General features: G+C 36.2%; 1 protein-coding gene across 2 annotated transcripts in view; it reads left to right on the forward strand.

Annotated features, from left to right (window-relative positions):
• DNAH14 (dynein axonemal heavy chain 14) overlaps positions 1-27,930 on the forward strand; it is a 394,303-nt gene that overhangs the window by 129,545 nt on the left and 236,828 nt on the right. For both annotated transcript variants that reach the window (XM_061382365.1, XM_061382363.1), the window contains 6 exons: positions 5,048-5,389; positions 9,726-10,095; positions 11,878-12,068; positions 14,337-14,582; positions 22,402-22,523; positions 26,578-26,749. In XM_061382365.1, coding sequence (XP_061238349.1) covers positions 5,048-5,389; positions 9,726-10,095; positions 11,878-12,068; positions 14,337-14,582; positions 22,402-22,523; positions 26,578-26,749 — 1,443 coding nt within the window. The remainder of the gene's footprint in view (positions 1-5,047; positions 5,390-9,725; positions 10,096-11,877; positions 12,069-14,336; positions 14,583-22,401; positions 22,524-26,577; positions 26,750-27,930) is intronic.

Consider the following 27,930-nt stretch of genomic DNA (forward strand, 5'->3'; position numbering starts at 1 on the left):
TGAGATTTCCCAGGCAAGAATACTGGAGTAGGTTGCCATTTCTTTCTCCAAGGGAGCTTCCCAACCCAGAGATCAAACCTGCATCTCCTCCAGTGGCAGGTGGATTTTTTTTTTTTTTTTTTTTACCACTGAGCTACCTGGGAAATCCATAATTCCTGAAGAAAATCAACCCCAAATATTCACTGGAAGGACTGTTGTTGATGCTGAAGCTCCAATACTTTGGCCATTGGATGTGAAGAGCTGACTCATTGGAAAAGACCCTGATGCTGGGAAAGATTGAGGGTAAGAGGAGAAGAGGGTGGCAGAGGATGACATGGTTAGATAGCATCACCAATTCAATGGACATGAATTTGAGCAAACTCCAGGAGATAGTGGAGGACAGAGGAGCCTGGTGTACTACAGTCCATGGGGTCACAAAGAGTTGGATACAACTGAACAACAACAACAAAGTTTATACCCTTATCCTCTCTATACTTAAGCACCTTTATCTGTAAATTGGGGATAATATTTGTAATTGACCTACAGAAGTTGTGAGAATTAAAGAAGTTAATGATTGCAAAGCTCTTTTACCCTTTCTGGCACATAGTGAACATATGTGAGTTACTTCTACAGTTAGAAGAATCATTGTTATTAGTTCCAGCAAGTTGTTTCTGAGCTATATGTATTTTTAGAAAGTGGTTCTGAAAGTTATGTTTATTTTTCTTCTTTCTGGCTTCTGCATGCCCCCAGGTGTGTTTTTATAAAGGGAAGTAGCTTCCCTTTATATAGTTAAGGAAATTCCCTTATTTGCATAAGAGTTCCTAACTTGATATGTGTTTTTTAATCATAAGTTAACTTTATCAAATCCTTATTCTTTTTATCTGTTGTGATAATCATGCAGTTGTTTTCCTTTAACCTTTTAATGCAGTTAATTACATTAATTGACTTTCTAAGTTTAATTTCATATCTGAATCAATAGATATACCTTACCAGTGTGCACATGCACATAGATATATTGCTACATTATTTTTTAAATTTTGCCTTTATGCTTGCTTATAAGTGAAATTGGTCTGTAATTTTCTTTTCTTTTACAATCCTTAACTGAATGTACTACTAGTGACAAAAAGGAAGTTTGGGAATATTTCATGTCTTTCTACTACTCTCTTCTCTAAAAATATAATTATCTGTTTTCTTTGGGATATGAGTTTAAGATATTTTTCTGGAATTTAATTGGGATTTGTGGTTGGAGTCAGGACAGTTGTCTTTACTCAGTCTTCTATTGTGAGCATTTTCAGTAAAATTCAGCAGGCATCATTATAAACCCATTACTAAATTATTTTATTTGATTCTCAAAACTGTAATGAGGACACCAAGTTTATTAAAGTAAAGCTACTTTGGTTCATGCAGTTAGTAAATATTGGAACTAGGATTCAAACACAGGTCTCTCTGACTTTAAAGTCAGTTCATATTAACCCTGTGATAAAAATGTATATTCAAGAGCAGGTTCACATATGCGCATGTGCACACATATATACCCATACACCACACATATATACCCATACACCATAAAATGGATACAGTTTCTGCTTGGTTAGCATAATTATCTCTAGGTGGTGAAGTAATAGGTATTTTTATTTTATAAAGTTTTTTATTGCTGTTTTTGCATGAGCATATAGTCAAGTAGAATAAGTATTTAAAAAATTAGAGACATACACAGGTAATTCAAGGCTGTGAGCTGAAAATTAAACTGATATTGATTCCAGAATTATGATTACTCATCAAGAGCCCTTGAAACATGAGGGAAACTATGGTAAAATTGTAATTTAAGTATAGGAATTTAATTCTTTTGAAAATCTAATGGAATGATATACAAATACTTATAAAAGGTGTGGATGTAATATATACACATATATATGGGCTTCCCTGATGTTAAAGAATCCACTTGCAATTTGGGACACATAGGTTCGATCCCTGGGTTAAGAAGATCCTCTGGGGGAGGGCACGGCAACCCACTTCATTATTCTTGCTTGGAGAATCTCCATGGACAGAGGAGCCTGGCAAGCTAAAGTTCATGGGGTTGCAAAGAGTTGGACATGACTGAGCGACTAAGCACACCACAGCACACACATACATTTGTGCATATATTTGTAATGACTGCGTATACTTACAATGGATACAAACAGGATTTGGAATCAGATTTGGGCTTGAATTATAGCTCTGTAACTCACTAAATTTCATATTTTAGGCTTATTAATCCTTCTGAAACTCAGTTTCCCTCTTTGCAGACTAGAGAAAATAACACTCAAGTAGTAAATATGTTTTTTAAAATTTCTTAAATTGAAGAAAGTAGGGAAAACTACTAGACCATTCAGGTATGACCTAAATCAAATCTCTTATGATTATACAGTGGAAGTGACAAATAGATTTAAGGCGTTAGATCTGATAGACAGAGTCCCTGAAGAACTATGGACGGAAGTTCGTGACACTGTACTGGAGGCAGGGATCAAGATCATCCCCAAGGAAAAGAAATGCAAACAGGCAAAATAGTTGTCTGAAGAGGACTTACAAATAGCTGTGAATAAAAGAGACATGAAAGGCAAAGGAGAAAACAAAATATATATCCATGTGAATGCAGAGTTCCAAAGAATAGCAAGGAGACATAAGAAAGCCTTCCTCAGCAATCAATGCAAAGAAATAGAGAAAAACAATAGAATGGGAAAGACTAGAGATCTCTTCAAGAAAATTAGAGATACCAAGGGAACATTTCATGCAAAGATGGGCTCAATAAAGGACAGAAATGATATGGACCTAACAGAAGCAGAAGATATTAAGAAGAGGTGGCAAGAATACACAGAAGAACTATACAAAAGAGATCTTCATGACCCAGATAATCATGATGGTGTGATCACTCAACTAAAGCAAGACATCCTGGAATGCAAATTCAAGTGCCTTAGGAAGCATCACTACAAACAAAGCTAGTGGACTTGATGGAATTCCAGTTGAGCTATTTCAAATCCTAAAAGATGATGCTTTGAAAGTGCTGTACTCAATATGCCAGCAAATTTGAAAAATGCAGCAGTGGCAACAGGACTGGAAAAGGTCGGTATTCATTCCAATCCCAAAGAAAGGCAGTGCCAAAGAATGCTCAAACTACTGCACAATTGCACTCATATAAGTAATGCTCAAAATTCACCAAGTCAGACTTCAATAGTACTTGAACCGCGAACTTCCAGATGTTCAAGCTGGATTTAGAAAAGGCAGAGGAACCAGAGATCAAATTGCCAACATCCACTGGATCATCAAAAAAGCAAGATAAGTCCAGAAAAACATCTACTTCTGCTTTATTGACTATGCCAAAGGCTTTGACTGTGTAGACCACAACAAACTATGGAAAATTCTGAGAGATGGGAATACCAGATCACCTGACCTGCCTCTTGAGAAATCTGTATGCAGGCCAGGAAGTAACAGTTAGAACTGAACATGGAACACAGACTGGTTCTAAATCGGGAAAAGATTATGTCAAGGCTATATATTGTCACCCTGCTTATTTAACTTATATGCAGAGTACATCATGAGAAACGCTGGGCTGGAAGAAGCACAAGCTGGCATCAAGATTGCCAGGAGAAATATCAATAACCTCAGATATGCAGATGACATCACCCTTATGGCAGAAAGCAAAGAAGAACTAAAGAGCCTCATGATGAAAGTGAAAGAGGAGAGTGAAAAAGTTGGCTTAAAACTCAATATTCAAAAAAAACAACAACAACAGCAACTCAATATTCAGATCATGGCATCTGATCCCATCACTTCATGGCAAATAGGTGGGGAAACAGTGGAAACAGTGAGAGACTTTATTTTTTTGAGCTCCAAAATCACTGCAGGTGGTTAAAAGATACTGGATCCTTGGAAGAAAACTATGACCAACCTAGACAGCATATTAAAAAGCAGAGACATTACTTTGCCAACAAAGGTCCATAGAGTCAAAGCTATGGTTTTTCCAGTAGTCGTGTATGGATGTGAGAGTTGGACTATAAAGAAAGCTGAGCACCAAAGAACTGATGCTTTTGAACTGTGGTGTTGAAGAAAAGTCTTGAGAATCCCTTGGACAGCAAGGAGATCCAACCAGTCCATCCTAAAGAAAATCAGTCCTGAATATTCATTGAACAGATTGATGTTGAAGCTGAAAGCCCAATACTTTGGCCACCTGATGTGAAGAACTGACTCATTTGAAAAGACCCTGATGCTGGGGACGATTGAAGGCAGGAGGAGAAGGGGACGACAGAGGGTGAGATGGTTGGATGGCATCACCGACTCAATGGACATGAGTTTGAGTAAAATCCAGGAGTTGGTGATGGACAGGGAGGCCTGGCATGCTGCAGTCCATGGGATCGCAAAGAGTCGGACACGACTCAACAATTGAACTGAACTGACTGAGTAAACATGCTGTCAAAACAAAATCAGATCGTGTACATAAAGAACATAACATATAAATGCTCGAAAAAATGGGAGCAATTATTACGCACCATTCACATTTCAGTCATAGCCTTGTTACTACTACCACATTTACTTCTTAGAACAGATTTACTCATAACAGTCCTTATTTATGTCTCATGTGCATGCATGCTGAGTTGCTCAGTCATGTCTGATTTTTGCAACCCCATGAGCTGTAGCCTGCCAGGCTCTTCTGTCCATGGAAATACTGGACACAGGAATACTAGGGTGGTTTGTCATTCCCTTCTCCAGAGGATCTTCCCGACCCAGGGATCAAACCTGGGTCTCCTGCATTGCCAGCAGACTCTTTACCATCTGAGCCACCAGAGAAACTGTCTTTATGTCTTAGCAGCATTTATTTTATGTGCAGGTTACATTCAAGTTCCTTCTGTTAACAATAGAAAGGATTTGATCTTGTTAATGCTCCGGTATTTAAGCAATACTTAGAATAGTGTCTAGATGATGTCTTTTTTTTGAAATTATAATTATGTAAGTTAGTGAAAGATATTGAGTAACTACTTTTCTAAAATAATGAAAAATCATTATATAATTGTAATTGATTTGTTAATGATTTTAGGTTATAGACTCATCCTTGCAGAAGCTGGAATATACTCCCACTGAAATAGAAGAATTTTTGGAATATTTTACTTTTTTGGATGCAATTTCTTCAAAAATATCTAAGTTAGAAAAAGAGTACACAATAGTTGCTCAGCTGTATTCTGTTGTAAGGTATTACCAGATCCATGTTTCAGAAGAGCAAATTGCCATTTATAAAATCCTTCTCATCAAGTTTGGTCAACTAAAAACTTCTGTGAAGTTAAGCGAAACAAATAAAGATGCTGCTATTTCTAAATTCAGAGACAATTTGGAATCATACATCACTGGTCTACGTATTGAAGTTAGTAATTTAAAAGCCAAAGTAAGTTTTGTTTCTCATTATGTAAGCCTAGCATATAGGTATTTCCTTTCTGTGGAATCTTAAGTAAATAATTTAGTCCAAGTATTCTTAACCTGGAATCCACAGACATAATTTTGATTTGTGAATTTGAATGAGAAGTGAAATTATGTGTCTGTTCTCACTAACCTCTAACTGAAGTTTAGCATTTTCTCCAACTTTGAGTTAATGTAGACAAGCAACAGTAAAGTGGTGATTTTTTTCCATAGGCTTCAACAGACTGCTAAAGTTGGCGCATGACATAAACAGAGCTAAAAAAAACCCTGGATACTTTTTGGGCCTTAGTCTAGGCCAAACGATAATAATTCCAGCTTCACTCACTTATGAGGAGCAAACTACAATAAACACCAACATTTACTGAGCTTTAACTAAGCATCAGTAACCATGCTACGTGCTTTATTGTTTTTCTGCATGAAAACAAACAAACACACACCTGAGTTTTAAAGAGGTTAACTAACTTGCTTAAGATCACAGTGAGGGCTAGGGCTCCAGAATCCTTGCTTCTTTCCACTCCCCTCTATCCCCACCACCATTACAAGTTACTATTATCATATTTATTCAATATATTTTGGTACCTAATATGTATTAAGCACAATATTATGTATTACAATTAGTTGCTTTAAAAATTTTCTGCATCTATGCAGAATCTATACTGGCCTCACACAAATAAAATAAAGGTGAAAAAATAGGCATATGAGAGTACTTGAACGCATTCAATTGCAATCTTTAAAATATTACGAGAAATTTCATATGCATGTGTACCAAGGTTTCTAGTTCACCCTATTTATATGTTAAGTGTACTAGGTTGGACACTGAGATGGAATATCTGTGTTACAGTAGGTTCATTGGAAAGTGCTTCTGGCAACAGTGTGAGGGCTTGAAGTAATCAAGGTTGGACAGAAGGAAAAATTGAACTCTAGTGTCATTGCCATGTAGGTTTCATAGGATCCTATGCTCTATGCTTAGTTGCTCAGTTGTGTCTGACTCTTTGCAACCCTGTGGACTGTAGCCCACCAGTCTCCTCTGTCCATGGGGATTCTCCAGGCAAGAATACTGGAGAATTGCCATGCCCTCCTCCAGGGGATCTTTCCAGCCCCGGGATTGAACCCAGGTCTCCCGCATTGCAGGGAGATGCTTTACCATCTGAGCAACCAGGGGAATCTCTAAATTGGAATGACTCTGCAGAGTTATCCTGAATGAAGACAAAAGGGCTGGTGCTTTACACATCCATGATGGAGCTGTAAATGAAAGTGAAAGTGAAGTCGCTCAGTCGTGTCCGACTCTTTGTGACCCCATGGACTGCAGCCTACCAGGCTCCTCCGTCCATGGGATTTTCCAGGCAAGAGTACTGGAGTGGGTTGCCATTGCCTTCTCCTTGGATGGAGCTATAGAGGGGGTGTAATCTTGTGTGACTTTTTGGTAAAGGGCAACCCCTGGAGAGGGTCTCAGCTAGAGTAAGCATCTATCTTTAGGTTCACTGATTCTTTCTTCTATCATCTGCATGCTATTATTGAATCAAATCCAATGAACTTCTACTTTTGTTTATTGTGTTTCTCAGTTCTAAAATTTTCATTTGATTTTTAATTATATCTTTTTTTATTTTCCCAATGGCTTCAAGAATATACATTATTTCTGTGCAGCATTGTTATAAAACCTGCTTTATATTCTTTGTCAGATAATTCTAACATCTGTGTCATCTAGACATTGGTATCTGTTGATTATTTTTTCCCATGTGAGTTGAGGTTTTCCTGGTTTTTTGTATATGGAGTAATATTGGATTAAATATTATGCTCTAAAGTTCTGTTTCATACCTAAATGCCATGTTGGTATTTTTGTTTTAGAAAACTGTTGACCTAGTCAGATTCAGGTCCCAAGTTCCAACCCACTTTCTTTGGGCTGTGGGTTTCTTTCCATTGTTATTTCCATTATCAATATCTCTAAGGTGCTGTTCAGACCATGTGTGTGCCATCCTGTGTGTGCCGTCCAGTGGTCAGTATTATTCTGGGTAGTGGTATGTTAGTTTAATTTCAGAGTCTTTGATGTGCTGAATAGGATCAGATCTATATGTGTGCAGCTCAGCTGAGCCCAGGAGTTCACACAACTTTACGTAATTACTTTCCAGAGGTCCTTTCTGTTTACAGTCTTCTCCATATTTTCCAGATTCTCTGCACTCTTTTTTTCAGTCCTCTGTTAGAAAACTGGGACTTGTTACTGTACTCTGTCAACTTCCATAACTGCACCCACATCTGGGGCAAAGTAGTAGAACACAGAAAAAAATCAACAGGGTTGACCCTCCTTAGAACCACAGATTACCAAGACAGAAAGTAAAGTTCTCTTCTCTGAGTTTCAGCTCCTGAGGCTTCCATTGCCACCACCTTAAAATTGTTTGAGGACTGGGTTGTGAGAAAAAAGAAAAAGAGAGAGAAAGAGAGGATTTCCATACTCTGAGTATTAGGAGCTGTCAAAGAAAACCCAGAGTTGAACAGTAGTCAAAGTGGTAAAAACAGATTTTCATTCAGTATGATTGCAATAGGGGAAATGATCTGTTGTCTAGGATGAGCAGACATTGAGGATGGGAATTCTGGTTAAATTGACTTAGCAAGGTTCTTACTAAAACTTAATTTTATAAGGAAGTGCACATATGAGCCTAAAAGTTACAACCTACTTAGTAGTCAGTCAGAAAGAAAAGAAAGTGAAATCGCTCAGTCGTGTCTGACTCTTTGTGACCCCATGGAGCCTACCAGGTCCCTCTGTCCATGGGATTTTCCAGGCAATAGTACTGGGAGGTGTCGGGGAGTTGCCATTTGCTTCTCCAGGGGATCTTCCCGACCCAGAGATTGAACCCAGGTCTCCCGCATTGTAGATAGATGCTTTACCATCTGAGCCACCAGGGAGCCTGACTAAAGTTTGGTCAAGCAAAGAAGCTTTGTCAGAACCTTTCTTGCTCCTCAAGTCAGAATTGGTAAGTTCTCCTAGAGCTCTCACTGGTTTTGCCTCCTGAAAATTCCTCCCAGGTTTCTAATACACTGAGCTTAGGTCAGGGAGAAAATGGTAAACTCATTGCTAATTTGGTAGCATTTCAAGTTACCATCTTCTTCCCCAATCTGCCTTCTACAATTTATTTTCAGGTTCCTCACCTCACTGCTCCCTCCATGTGTTCTGTCCAGGTTTCACTGGGAAAGACAGGGTGGGGCATATTTACTCCATCTTCTGATGGGTGCAATTACATAAACTTTTAAATTATTTTATTGGTATATTTAGTGACATATCATTCTGTGAAGATCTCAATTAGAATACTGCTGATAGAGTTGACAAAACTTTACCTCCATCTAAGCAACTAAGATTATTTCTCCAAGTATTCCCTCCCCCCCAAAGATAGCTCATATACAAACATAAATAAATATTAATGAATGGAAATTGCAGGAAAAGCCTAAAGAAAATTTTATGATAATCCATTATATAAGCATCACTGATATAGATTATTCTAAGCCCTCTCCATCATCACAGATACTGTTTCTCAATTGCTTAAGCTTTTGTGTTATGATTACTATCAGTACTTGTTGGATGACCACACTACACATAACACAATGGTACATGCAGTTCCATAGGTTTGATTTTTTTTTGAAGAATAAGGTGGTAGGATCCAAATTCATTACTTCTTCCAACAGCTTTTATGTATGATACTAGGTTCTAAGAGGTATACAAAAATAAATAAGTGAAATTATCCTTAATCTGCAGAATTTTATAATGTAGTAAGAAATCAGAACAAAATTTTACTTATATTCCTCTTTGGAGGTTATTGTTGCAAATGTCCACAATTTTCTGTGCAGTGGGAAAACTAATAATATAAGGTAGCATGTGATAAACATCATTCAAATAATACCAAGTTCAGCTTCATCAGAAAAAGGAAGTAAGTTTTGGAGTGCAGGCTATCATAGGGCCCTACCCTGGAACTGCCACTTACCATTAGATGATGGGAACCTCTGAACTTCTTGAAAAATCATGGAAAATATAAATTATCTCTCAAATTTCTTGTATGTACTTAGTAAATAAGGTCTTCAATGTTACTTATCACAGGACCTGACATACAGAAAGTACACAAATTTTAGGTATTATTGTAATAAAAAAGAATTAAAATTAAGCATAATCATAAATAAGTATAAATTAAGGACAGTCTTTTCAGATAATGATTGCAAATAAAGTTTGTTGACACTTAGGTGACATATTAAAATGCTGTCAATAAAACATGTTTAAGTTCAGAACATTATACCCTCCTAAAAATGTTTTATTATTTTTTTAGATAAGAAATTCTATTTTGTTATGTGCTAGTACTCCAGTGTCAACAGCAATGGAAATGATCCAGACTCTTTCAGAGGAAGCTGCAAGTTTAGCTGTCAAAGCTAAAACATATTCAAACTATCAGGATTGTTTCGATGATTCCCAGTCTCATATGAATTTTCTTAATATGGAAGAGCTTACACAAATTGTACTTTCAGATATTGCTGACATTGACTATGACTTAACCTTAAGGAAAATATTATGGGATGCACAAGAGGAATGGGGAACACTCTTTTGGGAATGGAGGAATAGCACTCTTGACAGTATTGATACAGAATCAGTATATAGAAATGTTTCAAAATGGATGCAAATAATCTTTGTACTAGAAAAAGGTAAAGTGTCTTTCTCAAGTTTTTCTACTTAAGATTACACAAAAATGGCTACTAGACCAGCAAGATCATTGTCCTTGGCTTTGTTACTTTACCTGTTCCAAGGACTGACCATTAATGACTGAAAAGACAGTACAAGAGTATAGGTAGGAATCACTTCCTGAAGCAAGAAAGAGATTAAAACTTTGGAAAAAAAATTTTAATTAATTAGTAACAATTTTGTATCTGTTAAAAATTGATTCTCTAGGTAGAACCCCAAATACTTCGACCTGATTCTGACTCTTAGAACCACGGATGTTTTGATGTTAAGGACCCACCTTCAAACCCTCACTGTGTGTGCAGATAGTATACTTTGGGCAATGCGAGAAACAGCCAGAGTCATTTTGATAGGTTTTCCTTCTGCTAATCATCAAATTTGAAATCTTGCCAACACAGAGATGCTGTGTTGCACACAGAATTTTGCAAGCAATTCTGTAAAATCAAATCCTTTCCAAATAGAAAGCTTTATTTCACTTGGCAAGATAATGCTTTTATTTTTTAAATTCCTCTGATCTCTCAGCTATACCTTAAGCTATAGTTTTTTTTATAGTTTTTTTTGTTTTATTGTTTTTTTTCCTTTCAAGGAAAACACCTTATTTTGCTTGTTTTTAAATTATATAAGAAATATGACTATCACAGAAACTGTAGAAAAGAGAAAACTTGGGGACAAATCACCCAGAGTGTTAAAGCAACACAACACTCATTTTGTGCATTCTCTTTCAATATTGTGTCATATATCTGTTTCAGAGAGCAACATATAAAGTAACAAGTAGATAAAACTTTCTTTTATCCATAGTTTCCCAGATTAAATCTTGTTCACCACAGTATAGACTTGCAAAAAACTTATTCTCATCTTTCTGTCTGATCAAGTCTTGAAATACACTTTGTTATTCAACATAGCTTTATAAAATAAGCCTCATCTGTACCAACTGGATAGTCAAGAATATGCGTATAGTTTTCAGTTCTCTCAAGTGCCCTACTTTGGCTATTTCTCTGTCTCCTCCCTCTTTTATAAATTGAGTAAAAGGTTATCAGGGTTGGACCTTCAGCTGCACAGGTTTTGAGTCCTGCACCCTTTGTGTGTGCTGTGCTTAGTCACTCAGTTGTGTCCGACTCTTTGCAACCCTGTGGACTGTAGCCCACCAGGCTCCTCTGTCCATAGGGATTCTCCAGGCAAGAATACTGGAGTGGGTTGCCATGCTCTCCTCCAGGGGATCTTCCCGACCCAGGAATCTGTATTGTGGTGTGGTGTTAATGCCAGAGGAAAGATCAGTTCTGGTCTACGGCAAAGTTTTTACCTTTATTTTCTACATTTCAGTGTAAAGATATATTCTTTATGAAATGATAGTGATTGGCTTTTTCCCTTAATGTTCTTTTAATGAGCAGAATTGAAAAGCCCCAAAACCAAAATAGTCTTTTGAATTATTTATGTGTACCTCTCTGTCTGTATGTCTGTCTTGTCAGGGAAAATCTGGGAAACCCTGTGGTAACTAGCTATCTCTAGTATCAAATTTTGCAAAATAACTTGTTCTGATAGTTTGGGGTTTTATTCACTAGTCCTGATTAATTATTTCTCTTTATTTTAATCCATGCTTGATTCTTATGGGAGAATGATGTTAATAAGCCTCATTATTTTAGTACAGATTAATAACTCATAAAGCAGTATTACATTAAATAGCAAATTTGTTTTCTGGCTTAGAAAATGTGGACTGTATGATAAAGCTGCTGACCCATTGCTTCTTATAGGTCTACCTAAAAATGACATGGTGACACATCTTAAGCAATCAGTGATAGATTTTAAACAAGAGCTGCCAATCATCATAGCACTAGGAAACCCCTGTCTCAAGCCAAGGCATTGGGAGGCTCTCCAGGAGATTATTGGAAAGTCAGTGTCTCTTGATAAAAACTGTACAGTAGAGAATCTTTTAGCACTCAAGGTAAGTTAAAATAGTTTGAAATAAAGTTGGCATAGCAGAAGGCCCAAATCTAAGTAGGCAAGTAAATCTACAAGGAGTAGGAAATGAAAAATAAGACGTTTATGGAATGTTAGGAAAAGTAGGAGTGTAATGTATTAGTAGATGGGTGATGCTTCATTGATGATAGTTTAGTACAGATTAATAACTGATAAAACTAGTATTACATTGAATAGTAAATTTGCTTTTTGGTTTAAAAATATGATGTACATATTATAAGCATAAGCCATTCATCGTGCCATTACTACTAGGTGATTCGAAAACAGTAATACTGGTTTTCATGCACAACAAATGAAATTAAATTAGTGTTTTTATTTACCAGTGATACTTCTTGTGGAGAGTAAATTTTATAGGAATACAATCAAAACTACAGTATTTATATAAAACGAAGATATATTAAGAGCATGTTAGGGTGGCCCTACAAATAACTTGATATTCTATTTAAAATATACAATTAGCAGCTATTTGATTTACCTGTAGGTTTTGTTATAAAAATAAAATTTTACTATGATTTTCATGGTTAAAATTTTTCTATTTTCATGTGTAGTTTACAATAAGCTTCATTTATATTATATGTTCCACAGTTGACAATGTCTAATATAACCAAAATAATATTTTATGCCTATAATTTTCTATTAAATGATTTGCTATAATGAGGAAATGAAGAAAATTTTTTAGACAGGAATTTTAAAAGTGAACTTTAATTTATTTTAAAAATTAATTTATATCTCTAGCCCTAAATTCAGCTGCCCTCCTGAACTCATAGATCCACCTCCGCTTATATGTCTAAAAAGTATCTCAAAGTTAACATGTCAAAATGCACTTCTCTTTCTCCATCTCCAAAGTTCCACTCTTCCTTTATCCTCCCCATCTTAGTTAATGGCACCTCCACTTTTTTTCTAGTTACTTAAGCTAAAAATGATGAAATAATCTTTGAATCCTCTCTTGCTCTCTTTCCTCATCCCATCTAAATGTTGCATCCTTCCCTGGATCATTATCAGAGTATCCTAGCTGAACTATGGTCCAAGAGTGAATTCATCAAAATATCTAGATAGTTTCAGACTATTTAATCAGTGCCAATGAGCATTCCAAAAATCTGGCACAATTTCAACCGTCAGTTCAGTCGCTCAGTCATGTCTGACTCTTTGCGACCCCATGAATCACAGCACGCCAGGCCTCCCTGTCCATCACCAACTCCCGGAGTTCACCCAAACTCAAGTTCATCGAGTCGGTGATGCCATCCAGCCATCTTATCCTCCATCGTCCCCTTCTCCTCCTGCCCCCAATCCCTCCCAGCATCAGGGTCTTTTCCAATGAGTCAGCTCTTTGCATCAGGTGGCCAAAGTACTGGAGTTTCAACTTCAACATCAGTCTCTCCAATGAACACAAAGGACTGATTTCCTTTAGGATGGACTGGTTGGATCTCCTTGCAGTCCAAGGGACTCTCAAGAGTCTTCTCCAACACCACAGTTCAAAAGCATCAATTCTTCAGCACTCAGCTTTCTTTATAGTCCAACTCTCACATCTATACATGACTACTGGAAATAAATGGAGATATTAAATATGATAATATATGGGAACAGCAGTAGAATCTTCTTTCAGTGATAAAAACAAGAAGGGCAGCTAGTTAATTCCAAGATGCAGAGAAGAGCAGGTCTCCAAGTATCTCTGTTCTGGTGATTGAATCTGGAGATAATATATCAAGATTTTGTCCAATGGAAACTGGCAGTCAGTGCACATGGAAAGGTCTGTAAATACTCCATTAAAGTATTTCGAGAGGCATTTATCCTTATGGAGCTGTGTCAAAGTGAAGCCATGGAAAGCTGTGCCCATTAGAGTTATATTCTCTCAGACTGTTATATCCCAAGAATTATCATAGAAAGTAAAAACTTGTCACAGAATAATTAAGCAATTGGCATTAGTGCAGAGAAAAGAAAGCTGAAAGAAATAATGCTATCTGCAGATCTGCAGAAGGTGCTGTTAACTCTTTTTTATGCTGACTAGAATCAGAAGAAATAAATACTGAGTCAGAAGTTTTCACTGAGCAAGAAGAATGTGAAATAGAATGGTTAAAAACTGAAAAGGGCTGCTTCATGAAAGTTAGACCATGAAGTCTCTGGTTAGGATATAAACCTAATTGGAATCAAATTTTCAACACATTCATTTAAATCTTCCGTTTTAAATGTATCAGGAATTATTTGCTCCATTGGATATTAAATTTTTTTGTTTTAGATGTTTCAGTATGAAAATGAAATAAATGAGATATCAACCTCAGCAACTAGTGAAGCCGCTCTTGAAAAAATGCTGTATAAGGTTATTGATCTTTGGAACACTACTCCTTTACATTTAGTTCTTCATCACACCGAGGCTTACTCTATCCTAATAATTTCATCTATAGATGATATATTAGTTCAGCTGGAAGAGTCTCAAATCATACTTGCCACAGTTAAAGGATCTTCCTATCTCGGGCCCATTAAGGTAAATATTACGGCAGAGAGAAATGTCTTAACTGTCTGTAGTTTTATCACTTTAATTTTTGCATTGTGTAAGCTTTTGAATGTATAAATCATTCATGTACTTGTATAGAAGAGAGATTGAATATTTAGCATTTTAAATATTAAATATAACTTTTTATGGCAGCACTAATTATTCATCAGGAAATGTCAGAAACTTTAATTTGGGCAGACAAGGTAAATTTACATCAAATTTAAAATATGACCATTTAAACCATGCTTTTTGCCAGCAGCAGCACTGCTGCTAGATACAGCCACAGTTCTGACAGTCCTCATGCCAAAACTGTTGCCTTGGGATTCTTTTTGCTGAAGTGATATGTTTCATTTTCATTCCCTGTGCTATTTGTCTTAAAGGTTAATCCCACCTTTATATTTGTGTATCCTTGCCATTATTTTAACAGCTTATATATCTATTCTAGTATAATTAGAAATTGAACTATAGAGTCAGCTTGTATTCAGTGTTCCCTCATAGTGTGTGTGCTAAGTCACTTCAGTTGTGTTTGCAACCGTATAGGGATTCTCCAGGCAAGCATACTGGAGTAGGATACCATTCCCTTCTCCAGGGGATCTTCCTGACAAGGGACTGAACCAGCATCTCTTATGTCTCCTGTACTGGAAGGTGGGTTACCTCTTGCACCACCTGGGAAGCTGCATCGTTTTAACAGCTTCTGTATCTATTCTAGTATAATTAGAAATTGAATTATAGGTCAGCTTGTATTCCATGTTCCCTTATAGTCTCTCTCTGAGCAGCCCCACATCCATAACATAGCTAAGAGTCATTTTAAAACTTTAGGAATCACAATAAGGTATAATAATATAGAGATATCTAAGAGTGAAATTAACATGATTGATTACAGATGGATTAAAAAAACAAGAGAGAAATAGGTACTCAACAAGTGGACTTCACATTATTTACAAACACACAGTTAGGGAAAGTGTCACTTATTTGGACCTGAGAGAAGAAAAACTCAGTAAATTACAAAAAGAGATAATCCAAATAGACTGTTCTCTAACCACATTCAGTAAAATTTTTAAATGAACAGAAAAAGTAGCAAAAAATAGACCAAAATCAGCAACAACAAAATCACCCAGAAAAAAAAAATGGAAATTAAAAAGCAGCTATGAGAATGTACAGGAAATGTTAATCAAATTTTTAAAATTATAAATAAGCAAAAAGAAGAGAATTACAAGTCAAACCTTGTCACAATTGGCTAGAGTTCAGTAAAAATGAATTTAATAAATGATAAATTAGGCATAGTCAAGAAGTTGAAAAGAACAGACTCACACATCCACACACACCACTTCCACTTCCAAGCAAGGAGTATGGGGACCAGGTACACCATTTTGCCTGAAATACTCAAATCATAACAGAAAAAATACGTCAAACATCCTGGTTTTAGGAAAATGGACATCAAACACTGAAGGACAAGGATCCCTGAGAGTTGGCAAGCAAGTTGAGCCCTATTATTGCCCCATCATTCTGTCATTAGTTTCCACACCTGGATTGAGAGAGAGGGGAGGAATCCGTCCAGACGATGGTAGACTCCCTGGTATTAGGAGATGCTGTTGAAAGACTAAGAAGCAAAAGGAAGGTAGAGTTTGCAGACTAAAGTATCAGGGAGGACAGAGCTGCACTGAAAGAACTTCAGAGATCTGTGGAAGATCCCGAGTCAGGTTTGCAGCATATCTAATCATATGAATGTAAAGAAACTAGTGGAGACCAGGACAATGGTCTTGAGTGAACTAGAAGGAACCTTTCACACAGAGCTGGGAACAATACCCATATCCACCAGCTACAATGACAACAACAACAGAAAACCTTTATAACGCACAAGCATTAGAGGGCTTAAAAGGAAAATGCCACAATAATGTGTAATAATTAGTCCTAGATTAAATGCAGTTCTTGTCCTCCTTAACAAATCTAAAAACAACACAAGTGATAAAATTGCTTCTAAGTAGAAGGCACTGGCACCCCACTCCAGTACTCTTGCCTGGAAAATCCCATGGATGGAGGAGCCTGGTAGGCTACAGTCCATGGGGTCGCTAAGAGCCAGACACGACTGAGCGACTTCACTTTCACTTTTTACTTTCATGCATTGGAGAAGGAAATAGCAACCCACTCCAGTGTTCCTGCCTGGAGAATCCCAGGGATGGCGGAGCCTGGTGGGCTGCCATCTCTGGGGTCACACAGAGTCGGACACGACTGAAGCGACTTAGCAGCTTAATTCCATCCAGAATAAAGCTCAAAAATAGGAACACAAAACTATCCAGTACTCAATATAGTAAAATTCATAATGTCTGGAATCCAATCAAAGACTATCAGACATTTAAAGAAATAAGAAAGGAGGAATCATAATGAAAAGGAAAATCAGCCAGTGGAAACTGATCCAGAACTGACATAGTTATTAATTAGAATTAGAGACAAAGACATTGAAAGAATTATAACTATATTCCACATATTAAAAAGTTAAGGGAATAATGGATGATATTTTTTAAAAGACCAAAATCAAATTTCTAGAGATAAAATATGTAATATCCAAAGTGAAATAGACACTGGATAAGATTAGCAGAAGGAAGAGAAGGAGAGAACAGAGGATGAGATGGTTGGATGGCATCACCGACTCAATGGACATGAGTTTGAGTAAACTCTGGGAGTTGGTGATAGACAGGGAGGCCTAGACAGGGAGGCCTGGCGTACTGCAGTCCATGGGGTCACAAAGAGTCAGACACGACTGAGCAACTGAACTGAACTGAAGATCAACAGCAGATTAGACATAGAAGGAGAAAAGTTTAGTGAATTTTAAAATATGACAAACTATACAAAGTGAAAAAAGAGAAGAGAATTTTTAAAAATAAAAAGGGCATCAGTGGCCTCTGAGAAAATAAAATAATAGACATGTAATTGGAGTCCTCCAAGAAAAGTGAGAGAAGAAAGCAGAAAAAAAAATTGAAGAATTAATGGAAAGAATTGTTCTAAATGTATTTAAAACAATAAAATCATAGATCCAAAAAGTCATTCCACTTCAATATCAAGAAACATCATGAATTACTAATATTGAAAGGGATAATACACCTCCCAGAATTTTGGAAATAAAAGCAAAAATAAACAAATGGGACCTAATTAAAATTAAAAGCTTTTGCACAACAAAGTAAACTATAAGCAAGGTGCAAAGACAGCCTTCAGAATGAGAGAAAATAATAGCAAATGAGGCAATTGACAAAGAATTAATCTAAAAAATATACAAGCAACTCCTGAAGCTCAACTCCAGAAAAATAAATGACCCAATCAAAAAATGTGCCAAAGAACCAAACAGACATTTCTCCAAAGAAGACATACAGATGGCTAACAAACACATGAAAAGATGCTCAACATCACTCCTTATCAGAGAAATTCAAATCAAAACCACAATGAGGTACCATTTCACGCCAGTCAGAATGGCTGCTATCCAAAAGTCTACAAGCAATAAATGCTGGAGAGGGTGTGGAGAAAAGGGAACCCTTTTACACTGTTGGTGGGAATGCAAACTAGTACAGCCACTATGGAGAACAGTGTGGAGATTCCTTAAACAACTGGAAATAGAACTGCCTTATGACCCAGCAATCCCACTGCTGGGCATACACACCGAGGAAACCAAAATTGAAAGAGATACGTGTACCCCAATGTTCATCGCATCGCTGTTTTTAATAGCCAGGACATGGAAGCAACCTAGATGTCCATCAGCAGACGAATGGATAAGAAAGCTGTGGTACATATACACATACATATACATATACACTCAGCCATTAAAAAGAATACATTTGAATCAGTTCTAATGAGGTGGATGAAATTGGAGCCTGTTATACAGAGTGAAGTAAACTAGAAAGAAAAACACCAATACAGTATACTAACGCATATATATGGAATTTAGAAAGTTGATAATGATAACGCTGTATGCGAGACACCAAAGAGACACAGATGTATATAACAGTCTTTTGGACTCTGTGGGAGAGGGCGAGGGTGGGATGGTTTGGGAGAATGGCATTGAAACATATATATTATCATATGTGAAACGAATCACCAGTCCAGGTTCGATGCATGATACAGGGTGCTCAGGGCTGGTGTACTGGGATGACCCTGAGGGATGGGATGGGGAGGAAGGTGGAAGGGGGGTTCAGGATGAGGAACACCTGTACACCCATGGCTGATTCATGTCATTGTATGGCAAAAACCACTACAATATTGTAAAGTAATTAGCCTCCAATTAAATTAATTAAAATAAATAAATAAAGGACATAGATGTCCTTTACTGTGTCTAACAACATACTTAGTGATGACAGAGTGAACACTTTTCCCCTAAGATCAGGAAGGGTGTTGTCTCTCATCGCTTCTATTCTTCATCATATGGAGGTTCTAGCCAGTGTGTAAGGCATGGAAAAGAAATGAAATAAAAGGCAACCATACTGGAAAATAAGTAAAATATTGTTTATATTCACATGACATAATTCCCCATGTAAAAGTTCTGTAAAATTACTAAAAAAGTAAATAAAGCTCATTTTAGTAAATGTTCAGAATACATGATTAGTACACACAATCGACTGCATTCTGTAGACTAGCATGGAACAATTGGAGTTTGAAATTTTAAAAAAATCAATAAAAAATATGAGATACTTAGCAATAAGTATGAAGATATATGTGTAAGACCTATCCAGTGAGAACTACAAAATCCAGTAGAGAGAAAATAAAGACCTGAATAAACAGAAGATATACTATGCTCATGCATACAGACTCAAATGTCAATATTCCTGAAAGATCTAAATATAGTACAATAAAAGTCAACATGCTATCCAACTACTGGTAGAAATTAGTAAGCTGGTTCTAAAGTTCTTATGGAAATGTACAGGAACTAGAAGAGCTTCAACAATCTTGAAAAATCTTCTTTTCCAACAAAGTTGGAAGAGTAACACTTCCTGATTTCAAGACATTATAATGCTATAGTAATCAAGAGTTTTATCTTGGTTAAAGGGTAGACAGATAAATGGAACAGAATAGAGTACAGAAATAAGTTCACATATATATGAGTTTTCAACAAGGGAGTAAAGACAGTTCTGAGAAGAAACAATAGTCTTTTCAGAAATGGTGCTTAAAAAAAAGAAAAGAAATGGTGCTAGCACATTGGACTGTTACATGCAAAACAAAGAAATGCTTTAAGCCGTATCTTGAGGATATACAAGATTTAACTCAAAAGTGGATCATAGGTCTAAAGGCAGAATTTACAACTATGAGATTTTGAGAACACTACATCAGAGAAACATTTTGTGACCTTAAGCTAGAAAGTTTTCTTCAATATGACACTAAAAAAATGATCAGTAAGTGCAAAAACTATCAGTTGAATTTCATCAAAACTTAAAATTTGTTCTCTTCAAAAGACACCATTAAAGAAAAAAATATATAAACTACAGGCTGGGATAATATCTGCAAAGCATATGTTTAATAAAAAGCTTATATTCGGAAGATATAAAGGACTTTCAAAATAAAAAGAAATGGGAAAAATATTTAAATGGACACTTCACTAAAGATATATGGATGGAAAATGAACACATAAAAAGATGCTTAACTTTATTTTTCATCAAATGCTAAAATCCCAATGAAACACCACTATAAACCTTGTAGAATGACTAAAATTAAAAAGACTGATCATCCCAAGTGGCGATGAGGATATGGGAGAACTGAAACTCTCATACATTACTGGTGTAATGTAAAATATTATAATAAATTTAAAATTTTCTTCAAAAGTTAAAAATATATGTACCACATGATCCAGACAGTCCACCCCTAGGTATTTATTCAAGAGAAAGGAAAACTTACTCCATACAAAGACTGGCAGCTTTAATTGTAATAGTGAAAAACTAGAAATAACCAGATTTACAGTTGGTGAATAATAAATGTATCAGATCAGATCAGATCAGTCACTCAGTCGTGTCCGACTCTTTACGACCCCATGAATCGCAGCACGCCAGGCCTCCCTGTCCATCACCAACTCCTGGAGTTCACTCAGACTCACGTCCATCGAGTCAGTGATGCCATCCAGCCATCTCATCCTCTGTCGTCCCCTTCTCCTCCTGCCCCCAATCCCTCCCAGCATCAGAGTCTTTTCCAATGAGTCAACTCTTCGCATGAGGTGGCCAAAGTACCAGAGTTTCAGCTTTAGCATCATTCCTTCCAAAGAAATCCCAGGGCTGATCTCCTTTAGAATGGACTGGTTGGATCTCTTTGCAGTCCAAGGGACTCTCAAGAGTCTTCTCCAACACCACAGTTCAAAAGCATCCGTTCTTTGGTGCTCAGCCTTCTTCACAGTCCAACTCTCACATCCATACATGACCACAGGAAAAACCATAGCCTTGACTAGACGAACCTTTGTTGGCAAAGCAATGTCTCTGCTTTTGAATATGCTATCTAGGTTGGTCATAACTTTCCTTCCAAAGAGTAAGCGTCTGAAGTGGAATTACTACTCTACAATAAAAGGAAATGAACTTTTGATATATACAACAACATGAATGAATCCTAAAATAACTATGCTGAGTGAAAGAAGTCAGACAAAAAACAATAGATACTATATGATTCCATTTATATAATATTCTAGAAAATGCCAGCTAGTCTATAGTTTCAGAAAGTGGTTTCCATAGGAATCACTGGTTTCCATAGGGAATCACTGGTTTCCATAGGAATAGGATTAAGTCAGTTGGGAGGAAGGTATTACAACAGGGTTTAAGAAACCCTTTCAAGGTAATCAATATGTTTATTATCTTGATTTTGGTGATTGTTTCACAGGTATAAGCATATCTGAGAACATCAAGTTGTACACTTTAAATATATGTGGTTTATTGTATTCCATTATACCTTAATAAAGCTGTTGAAATATAGATTCGTTTTAAAAGAAAGAAATATAGAAGTTAATCTCAGAAGAGAAATATAAATGAGTTACAAGTGGTTCCTTCTGAGAAGCCACAGTTAGGGGATAGACCAGTCTACTGATTTTTCAACATTGTGTTATTAATTGATTTTCAACCATTTTTCTATTATTTAGTACTATACTAGCTGGAAAAAGATGTCTTATTCACACAATAGAATTTCCTGGAGTTAAAATAATGAAGAATACTTAAAAGTATTGGCATAAAACCTCTATAAAAGACACTATTAGGTTAAAACATAAAGCAATTTACAAAACAGTGTGCATAATATGGTTACATTTATATAAACTGTTAGAGATATTATATGTACATACACATTTGTACAAAAATGTTTAAAGAAAGGAATGAAAGACTATGCCTACCAAAAATATCTGAATATTGTACAATAAGACAATTGGATGAATAAGACATTTTAACCTCTCCCCAAACTAAATATAATTCAATTTACATTAATTTATGTGACCCTCTAGCCACATGATGTGAAGAACTGACTCATTTGAAAAGACCCTGATGCTGGGAAAGATTGAAGGTGGGAAGAGAAGGGGATGACAGAGGATAAGATGGTGGGATGGCATCACTGACTCAATGGACATGAGGTTGAGTAAACTCTAGGAGTTGGTGATAGACAGGGAGGCCTGGCATGCTGCAGTTCATGGGGTCGAAAAGAGTCAGACATGACTGAGTGACTGAACTAAACTGAACTGAATGTGACCCTCTATTATAATTACTTTTTTTATGTCAGTGACTGATAGTCACCTTTGGTTTGTTTCTATCACATTACTCATAAGTAATTTTATGTATTTAGATTTGTATGTATGTGCATTTTTTTATTGTAGGATCTTGTAGATGAATGGGATCAAAACTTGGCTCTCTTCTCATACACTCTTGAGGAATGGATGAATTGCCAAAGAAATTGGCTTTATCTTGAACCAATCTTTCATTCTGCAGAAATACAAAGGTAAAAAACTTAAACTATGTCATGTACAGGTAAAAAAATGTAGTAATTTATTTCCTGTAATTTTTGAGAAATAATTTCCTCACAATCGAGTATTACTCAGCCATTAAAAAGAATACATTTGAATCAGTTCTAATGAGGTGGATGAAACTGGAGCCTATTATACAGAGTGAAGTAAGCCAGAAAGAAAAACACCAGTACAGTATACTAACACATATACATGGAATTTAGAAAGATGGTAATGATAACCCTGTATGTGAGACAGCAAACGAGACACAGATGTATAGAACAGTCTTTTGGACTCTGTGGGAGAGGGAAAGGGTGGAATTATTTGGGAGAATGACATTGAAACATATATAATATCATATATGAAACGAATCGCCAGTCCAGGTTTGATGCAGGATACAGGATGCTTGGGGCTGGTGCATTGGGATGACCCAGAGAGATGGTATGGGGAGGGAGGTGGGAGGAGGGTTCAGGATGGGGAACACGTGTACACCCATGGCAGATTCATGTTGATGTATGGCAAAACCAGTACAATATTGTAAAGTTAAAAAAAAAAAAGAGAAATAATTTCCTCAGTGACCACTCTAAAACTATTCTACCTATAGGTATAGAAATATAATCTGCCAAATCATTATTATGTAACCATCTTCCTTTTTTAAAAGATTTAAAGTATCATCTTTATAAAAAAAATCCTTATTTCTCAATTATTGATATAAAGCTATTAAGTACTGGGAAATAAGCGACAAATGTCATAATCCTTAAGCCACAATGCTAGATGTCTATTTAGTTCTGGAATATTAGTATGGTTTTCACGTGAACAATAAATATGTTTTTAATAGTATTCACACATTAATGATAGTTACTTGCTTTGAACCATGTGAAATAATAGAGGTCCTAACAATTCCCTTGGACTGCAAGGAGATCCAACCAGTCCATTCTAAAGGAGATCAGCCCTGGGATTTCTTTGGAAGGAATGATGCTAAAGCTGAAACTCCGGTACTTTGGCCACCTCATGTGAAGAGTTGGCTCATTGGAAAAGACTCTGATGCTGGGAGGGATTGGGGGCAGGAGGAGAAGGGGACGACAGAGGATGAGATGGCTGGATGGCATCACTGACTCGATGGACGTGAGTCTGAGTGAACTCCAGGAGTTGGTGATGGACAGGGAGGCCTGGCGTGCTGCGATTCATGGGGTCGCAAACAGTCGGACACGACTGAGCGACTGAACTGAACTGAAAAATTGTCTGAAATTCTACCATTTCTTTTATTTGTAACATTTGAATTAATTTGTCTTTAAGTGATAGCTCTCAAGAGTACTTGAGACATGTATTCTGTAGACAGAATTGAAACTACTGGCAGAAAATTACACAAGATAGTCTAGAAGCCGTTCTGAAATAAAGTAGGAAGACCTGGGGAAGGTATTTGTAAGGCATATTAGAACAGATTACAAGAATACCTTGAATATCAGGTTAACTATTTTGAACTTTATTTTACTGGCAAAGGAGAGCTATTAGAGTTTTACAAAAGGAACGGTCTAGATGTAAGTATTGCTTTGTAGGGAACAATACACATTTTTGTTATACATGTATGTTTCTTGTCATTTGAATGTTTTAGTCTTTCATTAATCTATGGGTATTCTGATAGTTCTCAAAGGTGAAACCACATACCTTTAGGGATATGTTCTTTATGACTACAACTTAGTGTCATAAATTCAAACTTTAATTCTATTTTCTACTAAAGATTTCTTAAATGATGGCGAGATACAACTCCAGGTTAAGGAATTCACATTATCACCAAGTTTTTCTTTTCAGGATTTGCTGTGAGGTTAGAAATGGGGCTTTTAATTAAGGGATGCTGAAGCCTTCTATAGAGAAAAGAATTCTTTAAGGGGAATTTTTGAGAGTATAGTATGTAGTGCCATTTACCCTCACTCCCAACTAAATGCGAGTTGTACTAGAACCTCCCAGAGACATTGGGAAGATGCTAAACTGTAGGTGAGATTGAAGTCTCTCCCTGCTAAGATTTTTGCTGAGCTATAGAAATTTTTGTTTTTATGTAGTGACTAAGTCATGCCTGACTCTTTTGGTGTGGGTTGCCCTATCCTTCTCCAGGGGATCATCCCAAACCAGGGATTGAACCTGTGTATCCTGCATTAGCAGGCAGATTCTTTACCACTGAGCCATGAGGGAAGCCCATTCCTAATTATTAGAGAAATGCAAATCAAAACCACAATGAGGTATCACTTCCCATCAGTCAGAATGGTCATCATGAAAAAAATCTACAAACAATAAATGCTGGAGAGGGTGTGGAGAAAAGGAAACCTTCCTACACTGTTGGTGGGAATGTAATTGGTACAACCACCATGGAGAAAAGTATAGAGGGTACTTAAAAATCTAAAAATAGAACTACCAGTGGGATCTATCAATCCCATTAAACCATAATTTGAAAAGGTACATGCACCCAAGTTTTAATTGCTGAGCTATTTACAGTAGCATGGTAACAACCTAAATGTCCATCAACAGAAGAATGGATAAGGTGTGGTACGTATATACAATGGAGTATTACTCAGCCATAAAAAGAACAAAATAAGCCATTTGCAGCAACATGGATGGACCTTGAGATTATCATAGTAAGTGAATTAAGTCAGATGGAGAAAGACAAGTATCATATGATATCCCTTAATGTGTAGAATCTAAAATAATGGCTGAAATGAAGTTATTTACAAAACAAAAATTGAGTCACAAATGAGGAAAACAAACATGGTTACCACAAGCAAAAAAGCAGGGGAAGGATAAATTAGGAGGCTGGGATTAAATTGACACACTACTATATATATAAAATACATAACTTTTCAGGATCTACTGTGTAGCACAGATAACTCAATATTCGGTAATAACTTGTATGGGATAAGAATCTAAAAAAGAATGGATATATGTATATGTATAGGTAAATCACTTTGGTGTATACTTGAAACTAACACAACATTGTAAATCAACTATTTTCCAATTTAAAAAAAATTTAAGGCTTTCCCTTCAATTTATTCTCCACCTCAACCTCCAAGCCATTCAGATTGGAGCTAGGGTAGGATGCGAGAGGGAAATTGCGTGAGCAGAAAAAGTGAAAGAACTAGATCACACAACTTCTGAAAACACTTCCTTCATTAAACTCCAACAGCAATAGCAACAAAACTCAATATATCACTAGATTACCATGCCATGTGTGGCATTTGCTTCCTTTTTCCAAGGAGAGAAAATACTGATAATCTGTAAAGGAAAATTTCTATACTTATGTTGAACCTGCTTTACATTTCCTAATCTTCTAAGATTAAATAATTATTAATAGAACTCAGATTTTCTTATATGTGCCTTTATATTCCTGCTCCTAAGTCTAGTGCCCTCTCTGCAGTTCTCTTCTCCTTTAACGCTCGGATCAAATAGCTTCTTCCCCAAAACCTCTCCCCAAATTGCATTTCCTTTCTAGGATTTCAGTAGCCCTTTGTTTTATTACATTTTGTAGGACACAGATTGCTTCAACTTATTTTATATAGAACCTGCTATATATCTGTCTTATCTCTCTGACTCAGTGTTAATATTATCTTATTAAATGATGAATGTATGTCTAATTTATCCTAGTATTCCCTACCAAGTACATCACTTGTACATAATAGACATTCAAAAAAATCTTTAGTTAGTGATTGGTCAGCAAAAATATAATCTCAGTACATTTTATAAATTGAACAATGCTGTGCTGTGCTGTGCTTAGTCGCTCAGTCATGTCCAAGTGTTTGTGACCCCATCAACTGTAGCCCAACAGGCTCCACTGCCCATGGGGATTCTCCAGGTAAGAATACTGGAGTGGGTTGCCACACCCTCCTCCAGGGGATCTTCTCAACCCAGGGATCGAACCTAGGTCTTCCACAGATGGATTCTTTACCATCGGAACCACCAGGAAAGCCCTAAATTGAACAATATTCAGTGGCAAATGCATCTAGGTTATGGATTTTAATTATAGCCCCTTCAAAAACAAAATTATCTCAAATTTTCTCTCTAAAGGCAGCTCCCGGGAGAAGCAAAACTCTTCTCTCAAGTCATTTCCATGTGGAAAGAAATAATGTCAAAAATATACAACAAACTGGATGCTTTGCAAATAGCTACCTCTGCAGGAGTCCTTGAAATTCTGCAAAATTGCAATATACATCTTGAATATATAAAGAAAAATCTTGAGGTAAAACTATAGCAATTGTAAAGTGGAGAATCATTTAATCTGCAAAATGTAATGTACTACAGAAACTAATTCCAATGTAGATTTTCTTCTTTACTCTAGCAGCCAACAATATTTCAAACTCTCACCATGTATAAGTTTATGAAAATGCTATTAAAAACAACAAAAAAATGGTTGAATCAATCTAGATGACATTAGGCAAAGTATCAAATTTTTGAGAGCTTAGTTTTTCTTAACTTTAAACTGGGAATAACTCTTACCTTGAGGAGTTTTGTGTTAAATGAGATAATGAATTTAAAACACAAGAGCTGGCAGAAAGAAAGTAGTTAATAATTAATGTTATCTATATTAGCACCACAACTATTGTTAAGTTGATAAAATCAGTAGAAGTTGAAAATGAATATTTTGATGATTGTATAAATTAATATATTTGTATATTGGTTCATATATTTTTATATTTCCAGTACATTAAAATGTCAGCTAGCCATGCATATCTTTAAAAACTGGTTTTAATATTTGAGATTTGTGGTGGACATACTCACTTTACTTCATAAACCAAGATTTTTTTTCCAGGCATTCATCCCTTTTGCTTGTTGAACATAAGTCTTAGTGGTTATGATCACCCCTCCAGAATACCCACATATGGTAGTTACAACCTACAGAAAGCTCTCTGCCCATGCATGTGTGTATGTATATAATGTATATACTTAACGAGAGAATTTAAGAAGTCTGTTGCAACCAAGAAATTGAAGATATAGGAGAGTAGTAAATAAAACAAGGATAATTCACCCACATAAGTGAGTAGTATCTCTTCCTCTGAAAAGAAGAGTTTAAGATTGGTGTGAACACAGATAAATTGTGGGTAGGGGTGGAAATACAGGAATTCTCTGTATAGTAGAATGTGAAGTGGCCTGCTGAAATGATAACTTATTCTCCAGAAGGATAGGGAATTAAGAGCAGAAAGTTGGGAACACTGGAAAGCAATGATGATAATACTAAAATACAGTGCTTTATTAATGATCAATAATATGTGTGTGTACATGTGTGTAAGACTTGGATTTTTGGTTTTTGTTTTAAATTGCTTTAGTTATGGTTCTTATTTTTTGGTTAGTAATTTAAGTATAACTTTTGTTGAGCACAGTATGTTATTTTGACTGATACTACTATGTATACTGAAACTTTAA

This window comes from Bos javanicus, chromosome 16 (genome assembly GCF_032452875.1).
Source record: "Bos javanicus breed banteng chromosome 16, ARS-OSU_banteng_1.0, whole genome shotgun sequence".
Lineage (NCBI taxonomy): Eukaryota > Metazoa > Chordata > Mammalia > Artiodactyla > Bovidae > Bos > Bos javanicus.